Here is a 19,488-nt window from a genome sequence, read left to right as displayed (position 1 = left end):
CAGTGACTGACAAACATATCAATTGATTGCTTCATTGATTGTTTTTAAGACTGGTTCTTATTTCACCCAGGTTGAGAGTACAAGTGCAACTCATAAGTCTGTTTCCATTTTGATTAACAGAAGATCTTTGATCAGCTGTTTCTAAAATGGGCTTGTTTTTTTAACCCTTAAATAAGCTGGAGGACCCCTGCTTCTAGCGGCTTGCCATATTGATGCTGGATCTGAACTACAGAGTTAGTGCAGCACAGAACTCCCAAGCTCAAAATCTATGAGCTTCAGCCATCTTGGTAGCTGACATTATAGATATGTGCCACAATGCCTAGAAACACCTATTTTGTCTAATGCTCAATGCTAGGTGCTAGTGATAACAAAAATGAAGCCAGATAATTTCTGTGTTGAAGGAACAGGACCTTTTCAAGAGCTATTTCCCATGCAGAAACCGTACTCTTTCTTCATCTCTGCTTTAAGAATCCCTATCCCTTCAAGACTTAGGTCAAATATCACTTTCTAGATGAGGCTTTTCCTAATCCCCCTCAGTCTTTATGGGACTCTACCTCCCCAAATTACCATGTATTTATTGTGTGTATATTAGGTACTGTATATTCTTATAAGTGTACATTTTGTCCTCACCCTAAAATGTAGGGTACTTCATTTCTATCCTTATATCTCTAGTGTCCTATCATAGTGCTTGGCACAAAGTAAACATTTAACAAATATTTGTGGCTTGGTTTGATTGAAGGGAGTTTGTAATCTAGTGACAAGAGTAGGGACAGGGAAATATAAAGCCCAGGTAAGCATAACAGAAAGTTAAAATGTGAGTAATGTTATATTCATAGAGGTTTCTCTTGCTTATCATAATTTTTCTATGCACTTATAGTTGGCAGCCACAAATTAGCCCAAATGCATAGGAAATTATGGTAAAGTGGAAAGAGCCCTACCTCTGGAGTCAGGAGACTTGCATTCAAATCCTGCTTTCCTCATTTGATACTTTGGTGCCTTGGGCATCAGCTTCTCCAAACATAAAATAGAGATTAGACTAGATAATTTCTGAATTCTCTTCTCTTCTTGTTCTAAAATCCTTTGAAATTTCTTTAGCCACTCTATGATAGAAGAAATCTTTCCATATAGACACTTGGTATAATGTATATCTCCTATTTATATTAAAGCTAAACAAATCATTCCACAAATGCCTTCCATCAAATACCTTACACTGTACAGAAGGAGGATATGATTTTATCATGTTATCCAATCTAAAATAATAGGTAATTGGATTTATGCAATTGAGGTTTGGCTTTTATAATATGCTATTAAATTATAAAGGGCAGATTGGTGGCATAATGGATAAAGCATCAGGCCTGGAGTGAGGAAGAATTATCTTTCTGAGTTTAAATCTTGTCTCAGATACTTACTAGCTGCCTGATTTGGGCAAGTCACTTAACCCTGTTTGCCTTAGATTCCTTCTCTGTAAAATAAGCTAGAGGAGGAAATGGCAAACCACTCTAATATCTGTCCAGAAAACTCCAAAGGGGGTCAAGAAGCATTGGATGTGATTTTTAAAAATGACAGAACCAGAAAAAATGAAGGAAATATTAATTATCCCCAAACACTGCACAAGAACAATTATCCAAAAAACATGAGTTTAAGATTTGATGATAGATTTGGCACAACAGCTGAGTGAAATTAGGATTTTTGGTAAATGGATCTACCCTCTTTAAAAGAGATATTTATATTTTTGGTAGTAATATATTTCAAGTATGGATTTTGCAAATATACAGTCACCTGTGTTAAAGCCAGCCAAGACATAACAGTGAAAGTTCGATCCTGTTGACCAAAAGGCTTCTTAATCTTTTTTGGCAGGCTAATAAAGCCAATAAAACCCTTATCAAAATAAAGTTTTTAGATGCATAAAATAAAAGACATAGGATTGCCAAGGAAAACACTTATATTGAAATGCAATTATCAAAATATTTTTTAAAGTTAATAAATCTTGAGTTAGTAACTTCTGTTCTAACCAAAATGACACATATCTATTATCACTGCATGAATCCTAATCTGTCAACTATCAACACTAAGAAAATGTTTCTACAGGGATCAGGATAGCCACAATATCTGGTAAGGTGATAGTTATATAGCAGTTCAGATAACACATCAGTAGTAATATTCAACATAAAAAAACAAAAACAAAAACTATTAGATTTTATCTGAGCCTGGGGTAGGAGTAGGATGAGGAGAAAGAAGAAGATTCTGATGGGGAGGGAACCTAGTGTAATGGGGAGAGCAATGTCTTTGGGGTCAGAGTAGATAACTCTGCTAAATACTACCTGAATAACCATTAGCAAATAGCTTCATCTCTTGGAGCCTCAATGTCCTCATTTATAAAATGAGGGCCTTGGACTATATCAAGAGTCCTTATTTTGGGTCTATAGATAGATTTCAGGGCATTCATAAATCTGAAACTTTAAAAATTGTGATAACTTTTTCAATAAAATTGGTTTACTTTTTAATTTTATTTATTTTATTTTATGCATTTAAAAGCATTCTTCTGAGATGGAGTCCATAGGTTTCTCCAAATTGCCAATATGTTCATGCCATATAGAAGAGTAAGATGTCCTGGGCTAAATAGGTTAGAAAGACCTTCCATCTCCAGATCCTGTGTTATGTGCCCTCAAAGTAGTGCTAATAGCTGATCAAAGAGGAAATTTCATGCTATGACTGCAAATACCATCTAGTGGAGTACATAATGATAAGCTATTCCATCTGCATTATTGGGAAGTATACCTCAAAATCAGTGGTCCTCAAACTTTTAAAATAGGGGGCCAGTGTCCTGTCCCTCAGACTGTTGGAGGGCTGGACCATAGTAAAAACAAAATCTCATACTCTGCCTCCGCCCCTCAGCCCATTTGCAATAACCCCGTGGGCCTTATCTGGCCCACGGGCCATAGTTTGAGAACCCCTGTCTTAAATAGTAAAAAGCTAATTACATTCTAACTCAATTTAATTTCATCTCTGTTTATGTAATTTTGTGTAAATTTGTAATCTGTTACCTATAGGTAACAGAATAAATGCAATCTCATTTCTAATCATTGTATTAAGACCAATTAATTTTAAATATAACTGGCAAACTAGCAATTTAGCAAACAGAATGAAAAACAGAAATTCTTATAGTTCAAATAATGCAGTGATTTTTTTCATTATTGTGGAACTGGTTTTATGTTTCTATACCATAATTCCATGATTCCATAATGCCATAAAAACTTACTCGACCTACTCAGGATAGGTATGTATTCAGATATACGCCCATCATAGGCACTTATAAACTATGCCTTTGTGTTATAGCTCATCAATTATGTGTTGTGTCCCCATTAGGTTGTCAGGTCTATTAGGGTGAGTCTTATCTTAGTTAAACTTAAGGACACAGTCTCTTTTAAAATTCCTTATGATCAACAAATGTTGGTTCAGCTGATTTGAAAGGGGTATATAGCCAAACTCTTGCCTTAATGTTTTCACATGGACTTGAAACATGCACAGGCACATAAAAACTCCTTTAAGGCAGATAAATCTTTAAGGCTGCTATTTTTTCTTAAATTATGCAATCAGAACTGTATATTGCTAGCCTACATCATGAATGGTTAATCTTCTCTCCATTCCCCAAACCCCGATCACATTAACAGATAAGGATCAGAATAAACCCTATACCTCCATCTAAAGGAGAATTTTGAAGAGAACAAATACTTAGGAATAAATTCAAATGTAAATCCAACATCTCATTTTAAATTTATAAATTTCCAGTTAAGAAGTTTCTAAATCAACGAGAAAAACTCAACTGGGTAGAAGTCCCATTTTAATGATAGTAATACTGTGAGCTTGTATTTCTCTTTAATGTGTTCTTTTAAAAATGATGTTTTTGTTTATATAGTATCATCAATTTTGGATCTCCTCTAACCTCCAAATCCTTCCCGTATAATAAAGAAAAAGCATTAAATAAAATTACCAACCAGTGACTCTGCCTGACATTATGTATAAAATATTGTACTTGTACTTTCTCACTCTACTACATAAAGGAGAAAGTGAATTTCTTTATCACTTCATTGGGACCAAGGTTGATTAATAGCATTATTCAGCAAATGACAAAGAGCTGATATTGCTGCTCAGGTTTTTGCACCAAATGTATTTGCACCAAATTATTATTTTCTTAAGAACATTTGGGATTATATTAAGCTACTCCTACCCATGAATAAGTTTTATGATATATGATTGTGCCATTCACTTGTGAAGAATAAAAATCATATCTATCCTTTACCACTTAAATATTTATTCCTTGATCAGGACCAATGCTGCTTCTTTAATGAAAACAAACAAAGAATGTTGTTACTTTTACTTAAAAATATTTTGTTGTCGTTTAGTCATTTCTGACTCTTTATGATCCCATTTAGAGTTTTCTTGGCAAAGAAACTTGATTGCTTTGCCATTTTCTTTTCTGGCTCATTTTACAGATGAGGAACTGAAGCAAACAATTAAGTGACTTGCCCAGAGTGAGACAACTAATAAGTGTCTTGAGACCGGATTTGAAGTCAGGAAGATGAGTCCAGTCCCTGCTTTTTATCCACAGTACCACTTCGCTTCTCTAACATATAAAAATCAGAATTTAACAAGAAATTTGATTTTACTTGGCTTAAGAATTATAATTTGATACTATGAGAGGTTTCTCTTCATTCAATCACAAGAATCCTTAGTCAAAGGATGGCAAAAATTAAAAATCAAACAAATAGAAAACTTACATTAGATACTGCACAGTGTAAACAACTTCAGCTCCTCTTAGACTCTCTGGTGAATTCCACTGTAGAACATTCTTCATGTTTACAGATGAGAAAGTGACATTGGTTGGTTTAGGTAAACCATTACTGATACAAGGTGCTGAAAAAAGTAATAAAAAAGAAGCATTCATACAGAGAAAGAAAAACATTTGTCCCTTATTGGATTAGAGGGTGAGTGCTTAAAATCAAAACAACAAAGTTCTATAACAACTTTAAAAATCTTGCTTTTACCAAAAGAATATGATGATGGCTATTACAATATACAAAGTATATTACAATACACAATCAGTGAAAAATAAGCCAATTTGTTAAATAGTTTGTCATGCCAAATTCATGGCATTTAATGAGGATTTAATGAATCAATGGAATATACAGCAAAGCAATTAGTCACTATTTTAGTATAATGTAGATTGTGTATAAAGTGTCTAAATACTACATACTTAGATTTTAAAAGAGGAAGGAAGTCCAATCTTGGAATGAAAACACAAATTTTAATTTCAATGTCAAGAATGATATTGAATGAGAGGAAGAATTTAAATTTCATTTGAGCTCAAGGTAATAGCATTACTGGGGGAGGAACACGTCCTGTCAAAACTGCCCACATATTCTTGACAAGAGGCTAAGAAATATCACAGCAACTACAATGCAGAGAGTCAAAAAGTCTTTCAATGCAGCCATTAAGGATGGGTTCAAAGGGCAGCTAGTGGCACAGTGGATAGAGAACCAGCTCTGAAGTCAGGAGGCCCTAAGTTCAAATCTGACCTCAGACACTTAATACTTCCTAGCTATATGACCCTGGGTGAGTCACTTAACCCCAATTCCTCAAAAAAAAAAAAAAAAAGGATGGGTTCATATATGCTGATAATAGGAATAATAGTAACTGAAATTCATATATTACTTTTAAGTTGGGAAAATCCTTTATATACATTATTTAATTATAGCCTCATTGTAGCCCTATTATTTAGGCATTATAGATAGGTATTACCACTCTCATTTTTAATATATTTATTTATTTAAAACTTAAAGACAAAATAGATAAAAGAAAAAACAAAAGAAAAAAATTAGCATGTGCACAAGTAAACATAAGAATCAAAATATGAAACAGTATATTTTAATTTTAAGACAGAATTTATGACAATTAACTATACATTGTATTCAAAACTGTTCATCTTTTCTTTGTTTCCTTATAGGTTTTCTTTTGTTTTCTGTCATGCACTTATGCACTTTTCACTATTTTTTTTCTCTCTTTTCTCTACTTCCCTCAAGAAGTCTATAGTTAAACACAGATTATATTGATATACGTATATATGTACATACATATATAAATACACATACATATGCACATATACATATATACATATAAATGGATATCTATAATCATAACCAGATACACAACACACACACACACACACACACACACACACACACACACACACACACATAAATGTAAGGTAGCATTCTGCTTGTTTGTCTTGTTTCTCTGGAAGTAGATAACATCAGCCTTCTTAAGTTCAAGTATTTCCATATTTTTCTAAATCCACCAACTTGTTTCCTACACCACAGCAATATTCCAACCTTGTACTATTTAGTTTTATTAAATAGTGTAAAACAATATTGATTAATATGGCTGACTTACAATGTAGCTTCCCTCTTCTTTTTTGATTAAATATATTTTAGCTTTAACTTTGAGATCAATGATTACTATCCCTGCTTTTTTCCCAATAAATTTTATTCCTGATCATCATTATTATTGTTTGTATGTAGCTCTTGTTTCCTGTCCCTGCTAACTCATCTATTTTACTTCTACCTGCTATTTTACCTTGTTATTACTTAACCAATCCCCCTACATAGAACTCTCCCTTATCCTTTCACCTTATTCTTTTCTTTTAACCTTCCCTCTCCATTCCATTCCAATTAATCTACATACCCTTCTATACCCCATCTTATCCTACTTCCTCTCCCTTTTATTTCTTAATGAATTTAAAATAATTTTATACATACACACATATGTTTAAAAAGGTTAAAGAGGGAATGATACATATATACATACATACACATACATACATATACATATGCATAAACACACACACATATATATGAATATCTATAATCATACTCAGATATACACATAGACATATAAGGTTGTATTTTGCTTGTTTGTTCTGTTTGTATATGTGTGTTTACATGTAATGTTCCCTCTTTAATCCACTCTCACAGTGTCAGTAGGATTCCAGAACTACCAGCCCTCTTCCCCCATCTAATTCCTGTGTAAGTTCTTGCTCTTGCACCTCATTTGTATAAAATAATTTTTTAAAAAAAAACCTTTTCTTACATGGTTTTGCTTTTAAGAATCATATCCTATTTAGCTCTACCTTTCTTTTAAATAATCCACTTACTAATGACTATCAAGTATATGGTTTATATTGCTATGTATAAAGTATAAAAAGTTTATCCTTATTGAGTCCATTGGAATTTGTCTCTGATGTTTAGGATTTCTCCTGGATCTTATATGTCACATTGTCTTGAAAGTCTAACAATTCATTGAATATCCTTTTATTTCCACTGAGGATTATTCTGAATTTTTGGTCATAGCTTTCAAGTAGTCCAATTATTCTTATGTTTTCTCTTCTTGATCTGTTCTCCAGATCTGTTATTTTTCTTATGAGATCTCACATTCTCTTCTATTTTTTCCTTTCTTTATATTTTGTTTTCTTTTCTCCTGGTCTCAAAACTTTGCTGACTTTCCCTTCCCCATTTCTGGTTTTCAAGGAGTCCTTTTCTTCCTTAAGATTCTGGATACCCTTTTCTAGTTGGTTGACTTTCTTTTTATAGCCTTCTTGGATTATTATTATTATTATTTAAAAAATTTTTCCTCAATCTCTCTCATTTGATTTTTAAAATCTTATGTATTCTTTCGGAACAGGTGATCATTTGGAATTACCCTTTGGGGTAGGAGAGGCTTTTTTATTTGTGTGCTCCTCTTCCCTATTTGTGTGCCCAATCTTCCCTATTGCTATGGTAATTTTCTATATTTGGGTTCTTTCTCCTTAACTGCTCATTTTATAGCAGATTATGGTGTAATCACTTTTAGTCCTAGAGGGTTAGGGATGGTGCCTCTGGTCTCAGGTCCTCCTTTAGTTTTCCCCTCTGACCTGCAACCCCAAACTAAGAACTCCACCCTCCTTTAAGTATTCACAGCCAGCAGTGTCTCTGCCCCCTGCTTCTGCACTCACTGGTATATGTTGGTTTCTTCTTGCTCAGGGTTGTGTCTTGTCAGCACATATGAGTCTGGTATTCCTTATCAGCAGAGGTCTCAACCTTCCTTAACTCAGACACCCAACTACCCACACTGTCGGGGAGCTGAAAGTTCCTATGGCTGAGGTTGAGTAGTTAATCCCAGGGCTCATTACTTGCTGGTCTGGTGGAACTAACCTGAAGGTGTTTACACTTCACAAGGCTAAATCTCTGTCTACTATCTTTCTTTGGATCTTCTACAATTATCCCAGGATGCCCACTGTTATGCCCCAACTCCTATTTGTTTTTAATCATTCTTCTTTGGCCCTGAGGTACAATTTTCGTTTTTTCATTCTCATTTTTATGGATGAAGAAACTGAGGATCAGAGGATTTTTTGTGACCTCTCCATAATCAATCTCTTTAGGATTTGACTTTCATATCTCATCTGGTATGGAAGTATTCTGAGTTCTTGAAGGTGATATCAGAGGATGATAAGGATCATAGAATTGGAAGGGAACTTAAAGGTCATCTAGTCTAACTCCCTCATTTTACAGATGAAAAAACTGGGGCTCAGAAAAATTAGCAAAATAGCAGCAACAACTAACATTTATGTAGTGCTTTAAGATTTGGAAAGCACTTTATATATATTTTCTCATTTGAGTCTTATAACAACTCTATAACTAGTTAGTAAGCTCTGACAGGTTCTAGCATGCTAGAAAAATCTCTAGCAGGGCCTCCAGCTACAGAAGAATGTTTTTCTCATCTAATTCTAGATGAGAACAGATTGCCTCATCATGTCTAAGTATAGAGAGACACTAAATAGGCTGGCTACTTGATTATTTCTTTGGCCATTGCAATCTACTGAACAAACAAAAATACAAAATGGCCCCCATAACTGTGGAACCTTTTCCCAAGTATAGTGATGATGGGAGAGTGGCAGAAAAGGTAGCAAATAATTCTAAGAATCATAATGTTTAGGTGATCTACGAACTTTACATTGGTTGTTGGTCTTATAAACATGAAAATCTTGGCCAATAATCAATGAGTAGATTTACTACTTTGGGGGCAGTCACATCAATCTTGACATTCTCACTACAAACAAAAGCAAAGAAGAAAGAAAATTGCAGTTAAATAGAAGGATGCTTCACATATTTAGGGAGACAAATAAGAAATTGGTAAAGCTGTTTTTGCATGCCTATTGTCAATAAGAAACAATGTCATAAACTCTTCATAACAAGCTTTTGTAAAACACCTACATGAGAGTAATTGTAACTTATGTACCAATATGTTTGAAGAGATAAATTGTTTGAAGAACATTCTATCGAGAAAAACAAGGAACACAGAAACAATAACTGATCCATCAGTATGAAGCTTTCAGATAAGATACATGGGTTGCTTGAGATAAATAATTGTGAGAAAACTCCTAGCCTCAATCTTAGGAACTGACTGAGTTTCTGGTCAGCATAACCTATGTACTGTTAAGAATCTCTAAGCAGCAGGTAAAGCTGGTCTAGCTTCCAGTCATTCAACAATGCAACAAAGTCCTCTCATAATTTCCACAAATGAACAAAGTTTCCTAACAAGGCAGAAATTGGACTAGCCCATAACTGAATGGAAAGAAAACTGAGATAGGTCTAGAATCGAGTCACAGGATGGAGTGTGGTTCACCTAATTCCCACAATTAACTACTTATTGTCCTAATCTCCTCAGCATAACAGTTCCAAGAGGATCCCTGAAATTGGGAATAGAAATATTCTGTATCCAAGCTAGATCTTTAGGATTTAGGTCAATTCCTACTTCTTACTTCTTTTGTTGTTGTTCAATCTTTTTTTTTTTTTTTTTTCAGTCATGCCAGATTCTTCATGACTCTCTGGCATTTTCTTGGCAAAAATACTGGAGTGGCTTGCCATTTTCTTCTCTTCCCACACCTATATAATCTATATAATTGCCAACCATACTGGATTGAGTGCTGGGCTTACTATAAAGAATTCAGTTTACATCCTAAATGTTTGCACTTTACCATGCTGCAATACTCAGATCTTCAACTGGGTCCAAGATCTTGATTTGGCTGTTCTTTCCAAAGATGTAGATCATAATCTATGAATGCCTGTCTGTTCTATTTAATTTTCATTCGTGTCTTTCTTTAAATTCACTAGAAGGATTTTGCTCAAAGTGCTGTGCTGGGGGCTTTTCTTATTTTCTTCTGATATCAAGAGGAATAGGTGGAACACAGTGTTCCAGTGTCATCACTTATTTCTACCACATAACCTATCTCCTCTTCCTTTCATACATTTCTTTTATGAAATATTCTTTAAAGTTCTCCATACATTGTATATTTCATCCTATTTACACTCACTATGTGCCTCTGAATTTCCCTCTTTGCGATATTAATTTTCAGTTCTTTTAAGGAGTATTACTGCTACATAGCACTACTAATAGAATATTAATATAAAGAAGATGAACATTTATTTCCACAAAAAGCAAAAATATGCTTTTAAAGATTATTATTTTTATTTTTTCAAAAAGATGCTTTTTAATTTCCCAAAGACACTCAAGCCATCTTCTTGCTCAACTATGGACCCAATCTGTTCATTTGCATTATATGTTCCAGAAGAGCTTATCTGTGGCTATTGTTGTTCAGTTATTTCAAATTTCTTTGGGGGTGACCCCATTTGCGGTTTTCCAACAAAGATACTAGAGTGATTTGTCATTTCCCTCTCCAGTTCATTTTATAAATGAGGAACTGAAGCAAACAGTGTCAAATGACTTATCCAGGGTTACATAGCTAGTAAGTGTCTGAGGCCAGATTTGACTTTAGAAGATGAGTGTTCCTGGCTCTAGGCCTGGTTCTCTCTCCATTATACCACCCTGCTGTCCCTAAGTTTATCTATTCAAATGCATATAATCTGGGCAAAAGACATTCTTCATCCGCTTGGTCTTTCCTGTGTAGAGTAGATTAAACTTAATTGTGTGGTTATAAATTACTTTTAGGAGGCTCTGCAGTATTTGGGGACTCAGTGCCACCAGGGGGATACTATCTGCAAATAAAAACTGCTGGAAGATCTCATTATCCATAGGGAACTTGGATTTTTATATAAATTTCTTCCGATATGATGGCAAAATCACTTTGGAAATCCCCTCTCTCTCTCTCTCTCTCTCTCTCTCTCTCTCTCTCTCTCTCTCTCTCTCTCTCTCTCTCTCTCTCTCTCTTTCATGCTTCATCTACTGTTTAGGATTAGAGATTCCATTGTTGAGCATCATTTGTAAAAACCTGCTTGTTCCCTATTAATACCCTTATTAAGCAGCTAGATAGCCCTATGGATAGAATACTGGGCCTGGGTCAGAAAGACCTAAGATTAGCCTAGATTAGCTTATATTTCTATAAGAAATTAATAGCAGGATAATTTCAGAGCGGTCTGGAGAGACTTACATGAACTGATGCTGAGTGAAATGAGCAGAACAAGGAAATAAATCATTATATATGGCAACAACAAGACTATATAATGATCAATTCTGATGGATGTGGCTCTCTTCAACAATGAGATAATTTAAATCAGTCCAATTGTTCAGTGATGAAGAGAGACATCTACACCGAGAGAGAATATTGTGGGAACTAAATGTAGACCACACCATAGCATCTTTATTCTTTCTGTTGTTGTTTGCTTGCATTTTGTTTTCTTTCTTAATTTTTTTTCCTTCTTGATCTGATTTTTCTTGTGCAGCAAGATAACTGTATAAATATGTATACATATATTAGATTTGACATATATTTTAACATATTTAACATGTATTGGACTACCTGCCATCTAGGAGATGAGGAGGGGGGAAGGAGGAGAAAATTTGGAAAAGAAAATTTTTGAAAAAGTCAATGTTGAAAAATTACCCATGCATATGTTTTATAAATAAAAAGCTTTAATTAAAAAGGGGGAAAACTATGTTTTTAATGTTTTTATTTTATGTTAAATTGAAAACTAAAAACTTTTTGGGTTTTGGGGGGGCAGATGGGATAAGTGACTTGCCCAAGGTCACACAGCTAGTAAGTATTAAGTATCTGAAGCTGTATTTGAACTCAGATCCTCCTGACATTGGACTCTATCCACTGTGCCATTCAAGTTACCCTGAAAACTGAAAACTTAAAGAGAAATATTTAAAATAAAACAATCACTTAAATACAGTATTAAGATGTTAGGATTTTTTTAGGGGGTTGGGAAGAGATTTTAAAAGCTAAGTTTTCAAATATATTATCTTGGTTTCAGAAAGTCAAAAGACAATCAGTAGAAAAAGTACTATAAAATATTCCAACAGTTATACTGTATTTTTTTCAGTGGGGAAGTTGTGGTAGGAAAAGAAAAGATAAGGCAATTTGATTACAGTTTAAAAAAAAACACAACTTCTTAAAACTTGATTTAATTTTCCCATTTTCCCATTCTGAAATGAAACACACATTTATATGATCTTGTGGTAAACAGTAGTTATAACTGTGTTGGAACTTCATCTCACCGATTAATTGAACTGCAAACTTGGGGAAAGCCTTCTAAAGCTGAAAGTAGGTCAGAGATTAGACCCAGATATCTTACTTCTTCAGCCAACACTAAGGGAATTACCCAGAATAAATTTTATCATAGAGTCTGCTAATTTTTTACTTACCTTTGATGGGAGGAAATTGAACCATCAGATATTGGGCTTTCATTGTTCTCAGCATATAAGTATCTCAAATTAATATGTTCAAAATAGAACTCATCTTTTCCCCCAAACCCTTCTCTCTCCACAACTTCCCTGTTACTGTCTAGGGCACCATGATCTTCCTAGTTAACCAGGCTCTGCATTTGTCTTTCACAACCTCTCACTCCCATTCATGCCACATATCCAATCTATTGTCATCTTGTTTTTTCTACCTTTACAACATTTTTAGTACATGTCTCCTTTTCTTCTCTCATATGGCCATCACTGATGTAAGCCTCCATCCCTTCCTGCCCATAAAATTGCAATTGCCTTCTGGTCAATTTTTCTGCCTTGCTTCTCTCCCTCCTTAAATCTGTCTTCCTCTAAGCTGCCAAAGTGATTTTCCTAAAATACAGATCTGACCATGACCATGTCACCCCCTCATTCCTTCTAATTTAACAAACTCCAATGATTCTCTAAATCCTCTTAAAAGCCCTTATAATCCAATCTTTTCCTACCTTTCCAGTTTTCTTACACTTTATTCCCTTCCACATATTCTACAATTCAGAGGCACTGGCTTTTTTTCTTTTTTTTTTTTTATTCTTCACATACATCATTCCATGTCCTAATTATTGCTTTTCAGTGACTGCCTCCTTTACCTGGAATGCTCTCTTTTCTCACCTCTGTCTCCTGGCTCACTTCAAGTCTTAGCTCAAATTCTACTTTCTAAAGGAGACATTTTGTAGTCACTCTACCCCCATCTTATTGTGAATGTATCCCTTTGAGGAATGCCTCCTATTAACAAAAATTTTTGTGCAGTTTTAAGTTTATTTTGCTGGTGTCTTGGAAAGTATTCAATGCAATAATTTCATGTTATTATAATGTTATATCTTGTATTACCTAGTTGTTTTCATCTTTTCTTCCTGTTAGAATATGAGCCCTGAGTGTAGGGAATGTGTGTGTGTGTGTTTTTAACTTTTATTTATATACCTAACACTACATTATCTAGTAGTACATAGTAAGTAAGCACTTCATAAATGCTTATTGACTGACATTTCTGAGAATGAAAACTTCATGAATAAAAACTTTGTTTATTTCAATGGACAAATTCCTGATTCATTGAAATCTATATCATCCTCATTCCCATGGCTTGTAAGATTTACAGGTAGAACTAGATGAGAGCTTAGAAACCATTTAGTTCAACTTCTTCATTTTATAGATGAGAAAATGAAAGCCTAGAGGGGTGAAAAGACTTGGGACCAGATCTTATTGGCATATCTATGGTTTACAAGGAATCACTTGAGTTTGATTTAAGGTAATTTCTGTTCTTTCACTGGAAAATGAACAGATGCCCATCAATTAGAAAACAGTTGGGTAAATTATGGTATATGAATGTTATGGAATATTATTGTTCTGCAATTAATGACCAACAGGATGAATACAGAGAGGCTTGGAGAGACTTACATCAACTGATGCTGAGTGAAACAAGCAGAACCAGAAGATCACTATACACTTCAACAATGATACTGTATGAGGATGTATTCTGATGGAAGTGGATATCTTCAACATAGAGAAGAGCTAATCCAATTCCAATTGATCAATGATGGACAGAATCAGTTATACCCAGAAAAGGAACACTGGGAAATGAGTGTAAACTGTTAGAATTTTTTGTTTTTCTCCCCAGATTATTTTTACCTTCAGAATCCAATTCTTCCTTTGCAACAACAACAACAACAAAATTCGGTTCTGCACATATATATTGTACCTAGGATATACTAGAACATATTTAATATGTATGGGAATGCCTGCCATCTAGGGGAGGGGGTGGAGGGAAGGAGGGGAAAAATTCAGAACAGAAGGGAGTACAAGGGATAATGTTGTAAAAAATTACCTATGCACATGTACTGTCAAAAATGTTATAATTACAAAATTAATAAAAAAAAATTTCTGTTCTTTCAGAAAAGGATATTTCAAGGAAGAATTCACTCACTTTATGTATTCTTTTCTTCAGAATAAAATTAATTTTATGATGAAATTTTTACATTTAATTTTAAGATAAGGTCTTTAAGATCTTCAACTTCTAATCCAGAAGATCTTAACCTATTAGCAACCTCCCCCTCTATGTGGAATAGAAAGATAAGGTGAAAAATTTACAGGAATATGTGAATTCTTTTTCTGTATTTTATTTTCATTATTTCTGTGTTTCCCCTATGACCTGTATAATATGTGCAGGCCTTTATTTACTTGAGCCTTGGCCAGATATCTGAAGCCTGAAGGCCTGATTTTCTGTTTCCTAGAAATCAGGTGATTTCAGGGAAACAGAAACCTTCCATTACAATCTCCCCGGTTAGCAACAACCAATTAGATGCCTTCGCCTCCCCTTTCTTAATGCTCTCTTACTTGTGATGTGATCTCTTGTATAAAAGCTGTGTATTGTTATTACTTTTTTAGCCCTCCTACCATGAGCTTTCTCTTTCCCTTATTTCATGATGGGATGGCTCATCCTCCAGAGTTTTAATAAACAATCTTTCTGCTTTCTACTTTGAGTGATCTCTGAGTAGTCATTTTGGGTAAGGGTCTTCTACATCTCACACACCCCCACCACAGAACTCCAAGTGGTCTATGAAAAAAAATGACCTCAGAGGGGGTAAATTTATTTCAATATAATTAGTTTCCTTTTCTTCAGATAGTGTACTGAGCCTGGAAAAGGGAAGACCTGAATTTAAATCTAGCATTAGATATTTACTAGTAGCTGTGTGAGCCTGGATAAGTCACCTAACCACTATTTGTTTCACTTTCCTCATCTGCAAAATGGAAATAATACAGCTTCTACTACCCAGGATTGTTGTGAAGAAGAGATAATATTTGTAAAGTACTTTGCAAACAATCTCTATGAGATTTTACCTCTATTTAAATATTTTCATTGATGGAAAAATCACTATCTTACTATCATCTCACTCAATTTGTACCATCTATCCAAAGTAATATGATATTCAAATGTGATAGCATGTCATCTGTGTGTTCATCCAAATAAAACAATCTGTTGAATAGAAAAGAACAAAGGACAGAAACCTTGGTGTGTGCCATTAGGTAACTGCTTTCAGGATGACATCATTAATTTACAACAAATTTCTATAAAACACCTAAAGAAAAATTAGAAACAGTCCTCAATTATTTGTTAGAAAAATTCTTTGGTTTTTCAAATCTACTTCCAATTTAGTTCACATTTTTTGAATTTTCACTTAGGAAAAACACAAGGACTTTCAAATATCTGGCTAATATCCAAGATACACTATACCTATAACTTTCACTTGAAGATGATGCTACTGTACATACACTCTGACCTAATTTTTATTATTATTTCACCCATAGCCCAAGGAGAAGGAAAGATTCTATATACTCCAAAGTATATACAGTAGCACTTTTAGTAGTATAAGAATTGGAGACAAAGTAAACATTCACCAACGGGAGAAAGACTGAATAAATTAAAATGCCTAAATGTGATAAAATATTATTATGCCTTAAGAATTTATATAAGCATTCAAAGAAAATTGTAAAGACTTGTATGAACTAATACAGAACAAAGTAAGCAGAAGTAAATGAAGTATTTACATGACTATGGCAACATAACGGAAAATAACAATTAATAACATGAAAGATTTTGGTTAACATAGCTGCCTGAATGGAAACAGGCAGATAAGCTCCTACATCTTTTCCAGCAAAAAAACTAAAAATGTCATCAAGGCTAGCAATGCTTAAAAATTATTTTTATTTTATTATTTTTATTAATTTAAAATTGTTTTCCAATTACATATAAAATCTTTTATGTTTTTGTTTTTATTGAGGCAGACCTCGCCACCTAGCTGTTCCCAATCTTTGTTTTTTTTTTTTTTTAATTTGAGTTCCAAATTCCTTCCCTTCCTCTATTTCCCCCATCAAGAAGGAAAGCAATTTAATATAGATTATACATGTGCAGTCATGAAAAGCACATTTCTAAATCAGTCATGTTGTGAAAGAAAATAGACTACACTCCCAATCTGCATTCAGACTACATTACCTTTTTCTCTGGAAGTGTTGATCATATTTCACCACAGTCCTTTGGAATTGTCTTAGATCACTGTATTGTTTAGAATAGTTGCATGCTAAATCATTTACAGCTGATCATCATACAATATTGATATTGATGTGAATGATAGTTCTGTTCATTTCACTGTGCATCAGTTAATGTAAGTTGTTTCAGTTGTTTTTAAAGCATCCTCCTAGTCATTTCTTATAGCACAAAACTATTCCATTACAATCATACACAGCTTCAGTCATTCCCAATTGATTGGTTTTCCCTCAATTTGCAAATATTTGATATTGCAAAAAAGAGCTGCTATAAATATTTTTAATTATACAGGTCCTTTCCATTAAAAAAAAAAAAACCTCTTTCTAATACAGTAGTGATATTGTTCCATCAAAGAGTATGCACAATTTGGTTACTCCTTTGGGGCATAATTTTAAATTGCTTTCCAGAATGACTGACTTCACAAGTCTACCAACAGTGCACTGGTGTCCCAGTTTTCTCACAATCCCTACAAGATTTGTTATTTTCTTTTTCTATCATATTAGCTAATATGATAGGTGTGAGGTGGTACTTCAAGATTTTTAAATTTGCATTTGTTTAATCAATAGAGATTTAAAGCATTTTTGCATATAACTACAGATATTTCTTATTTCTTTGTCTGAAAAATTCCTGTTCATATTCTTTGACCATTTATCAATTGGGGGATGATTTGTCTTCTTATAAATTTGACTCATTTTTTCTATATATTTGAGAAATGAGGAATTTATCAGGGAAATTTGCTGAAAAAGTCGCCCCCATTTTTGTGCTTTCCTTTTAATTTTGGTTGCATTGGTTTTGTTTGTGCAAAACCTTAATGTTTCCTTTAATTCAATAATCATGATTCATTTTATATCCTATAATGACATATACCTTGATTGGGCACAAAATTTTCCCTTATCTGTCAGCTTAATGATTCCATACTACCCTAATTTACTTATGGCATCTATCATCTGATCAAAAAATTTAATGAGAAACTATACTCTAGTAGTATAGTAAAAATTTAATGAAAAACACCCCAAAAAGTTACAAAAATTCAAGTGGAAACCTTCTGGAAATGAGCAAGGGGTCTATCAAAGAAGCTATTTGCTTAGGCAAATAATTAAGCAGTTTCCCAATGTTACCAGAGACATTTCAGAAATGTCATCTGTGAGGTTCTGAGGAATGATTGAAGAAGAATTGAGAGCTTTTTAAAAATATTTTTCTCTTTGAAATTTCCTTTTTTTTTTTTTAACAACTTCTACTCATTGTCCTAATTTCTGTCTTCAGGACTAAACAGGTAAAATCTAATCTGTTTCCCTAATAACAATCTCAAATATTTAGTGGTAGCTATAATATTCTCCTTAAATCTTCTCCTGAATAAACATCTTCAGTTCTTCCAATCATATTTTAATTTAACATGAGCTTGAGAACCTTTACTGTCCTATTCACTACTTTTTGAATGCTCTTTGAAATTCAATTCAATAATATTTAAGTGCCTACTATGTGCCTAAAACTGCTAATCCTTGGGATACAAAGGTTAAAGAAAGAAAGAAAGAAAGAAAGAAAGAAAGAAAGAAAGAAAGAAAGAAAGAAAGAAAGAAAGAAAGAAAGAAAGAAAGAAAGAAAGAAAGAAAGAAAGAAAGAGAGAGAGAGAGAGAGAGAAAGAAAGAAAGAAAGAAAGAGAGAAAGAAAGAAAGAAAAGAAAGAGAGAAAGAAAGAAAGAAAAGAAAGAGAGAAAGGAAAAAAGAAAAAGAGAGAGAAAGAAAGAAAGAAAAAGAGAAAGAAAAAAGAAAAAGAGAAAGAAAGAAAGAACAAAAAAAGAAAAGAAAAGAGAAAAGAAAACAGATCCTGCCCTCAAGGATCTTACTTTTTTTCAGTTTAAAATATTTTTATTTTAATTTTTTATTAAAGCTTTTTATTTACAAAACATATGGGTGGGAAATTTTTCAACATTGATCCTTGAAAAACTTTCTGTTCCAGATTTTTCTCTCCTTCCCCTCACTCCCTGTCCTAGATGGCAGGTAGTCCAACACATGTTAAATATGTTAAAATATTTGTTAAATCCAATATATGTCTATATATTTATATAGTAATCTTGCTCCACACACACACAAAATTGGATCAAGAAGGAAAAAGAAAACCTGAGGAAGAAAACAAAATGCAAGCAAACATCAATAGAAAAAGTGAGAATGTTATGTTGTTTTCCACACTCTATTCCCATGGTTTTCTCTCTCGGTGTACATGGCTCTCTTCATCACTGAATAAGTGGAACTGATTTGAATCATTTCATTATTGAAGAAAGTCACGTCCATCAGAATTGGTCATCGTATAATCTTGTTGCTGCGTATAATAAACTCCTGGTTCTGCTCATTTCACTTAGCATCAGTTCACGTAAGCCTCTTCAGGCCTCTCTGAAATCATCCTGCTGATTGTTTCTTACAAAACAATAACATGCCATAACATTCATATACTATAATTTATTCAGCCATTCTCTAATTAATGGGCATCCATTCAGTTTCTAGTTTCTTGCCACTACAAAAAGGGGTGCCATAAATATTTTTGCATGTGGGTCCCTTTCCCTTCTTTAAGATTTCTTTGGGATATAAGCCCAGTAGAAACACTGGTGGATCAAAGGGTGTGCAAAGTTTGATAACTTTGAGCACAGTTTCAAATTGCTCTTCAGAATGATTAGA

General features: G+C 33.7%; 1 protein-coding gene across 1 annotated transcript in view; it reads right to left on the bottom strand.

The window, feature by feature from the left end:
• The window catches only part of IL20RA (interleukin 20 receptor subunit alpha), a 53,111-nt gene that overhangs the window by 12,214 nt on the left and 21,409 nt on the right, over window positions 1–19,488 (bottom strand). The window contains exon 2 of the mRNA XM_074309735.1: window positions 4,779–4,914. Coding sequence (XP_074165836.1) covers window positions 4,779–4,914 — 136 coding nt within the window. The remainder of the gene's footprint in view (window positions 1–4,778; window positions 4,915–19,488) is intronic.

Source organism: Sminthopsis crassicaudata, chromosome 4, assembly GCF_048593235.1.
Source record: "Sminthopsis crassicaudata isolate SCR6 chromosome 4, ASM4859323v1, whole genome shotgun sequence".
In the NCBI taxonomy this organism is placed as follows: Eukaryota; Metazoa; Chordata; class Mammalia; order Dasyuromorphia; family Dasyuridae; genus Sminthopsis; species Sminthopsis crassicaudata.
This window is presented reverse-complemented; position numbering and strand designations above follow the sequence as displayed.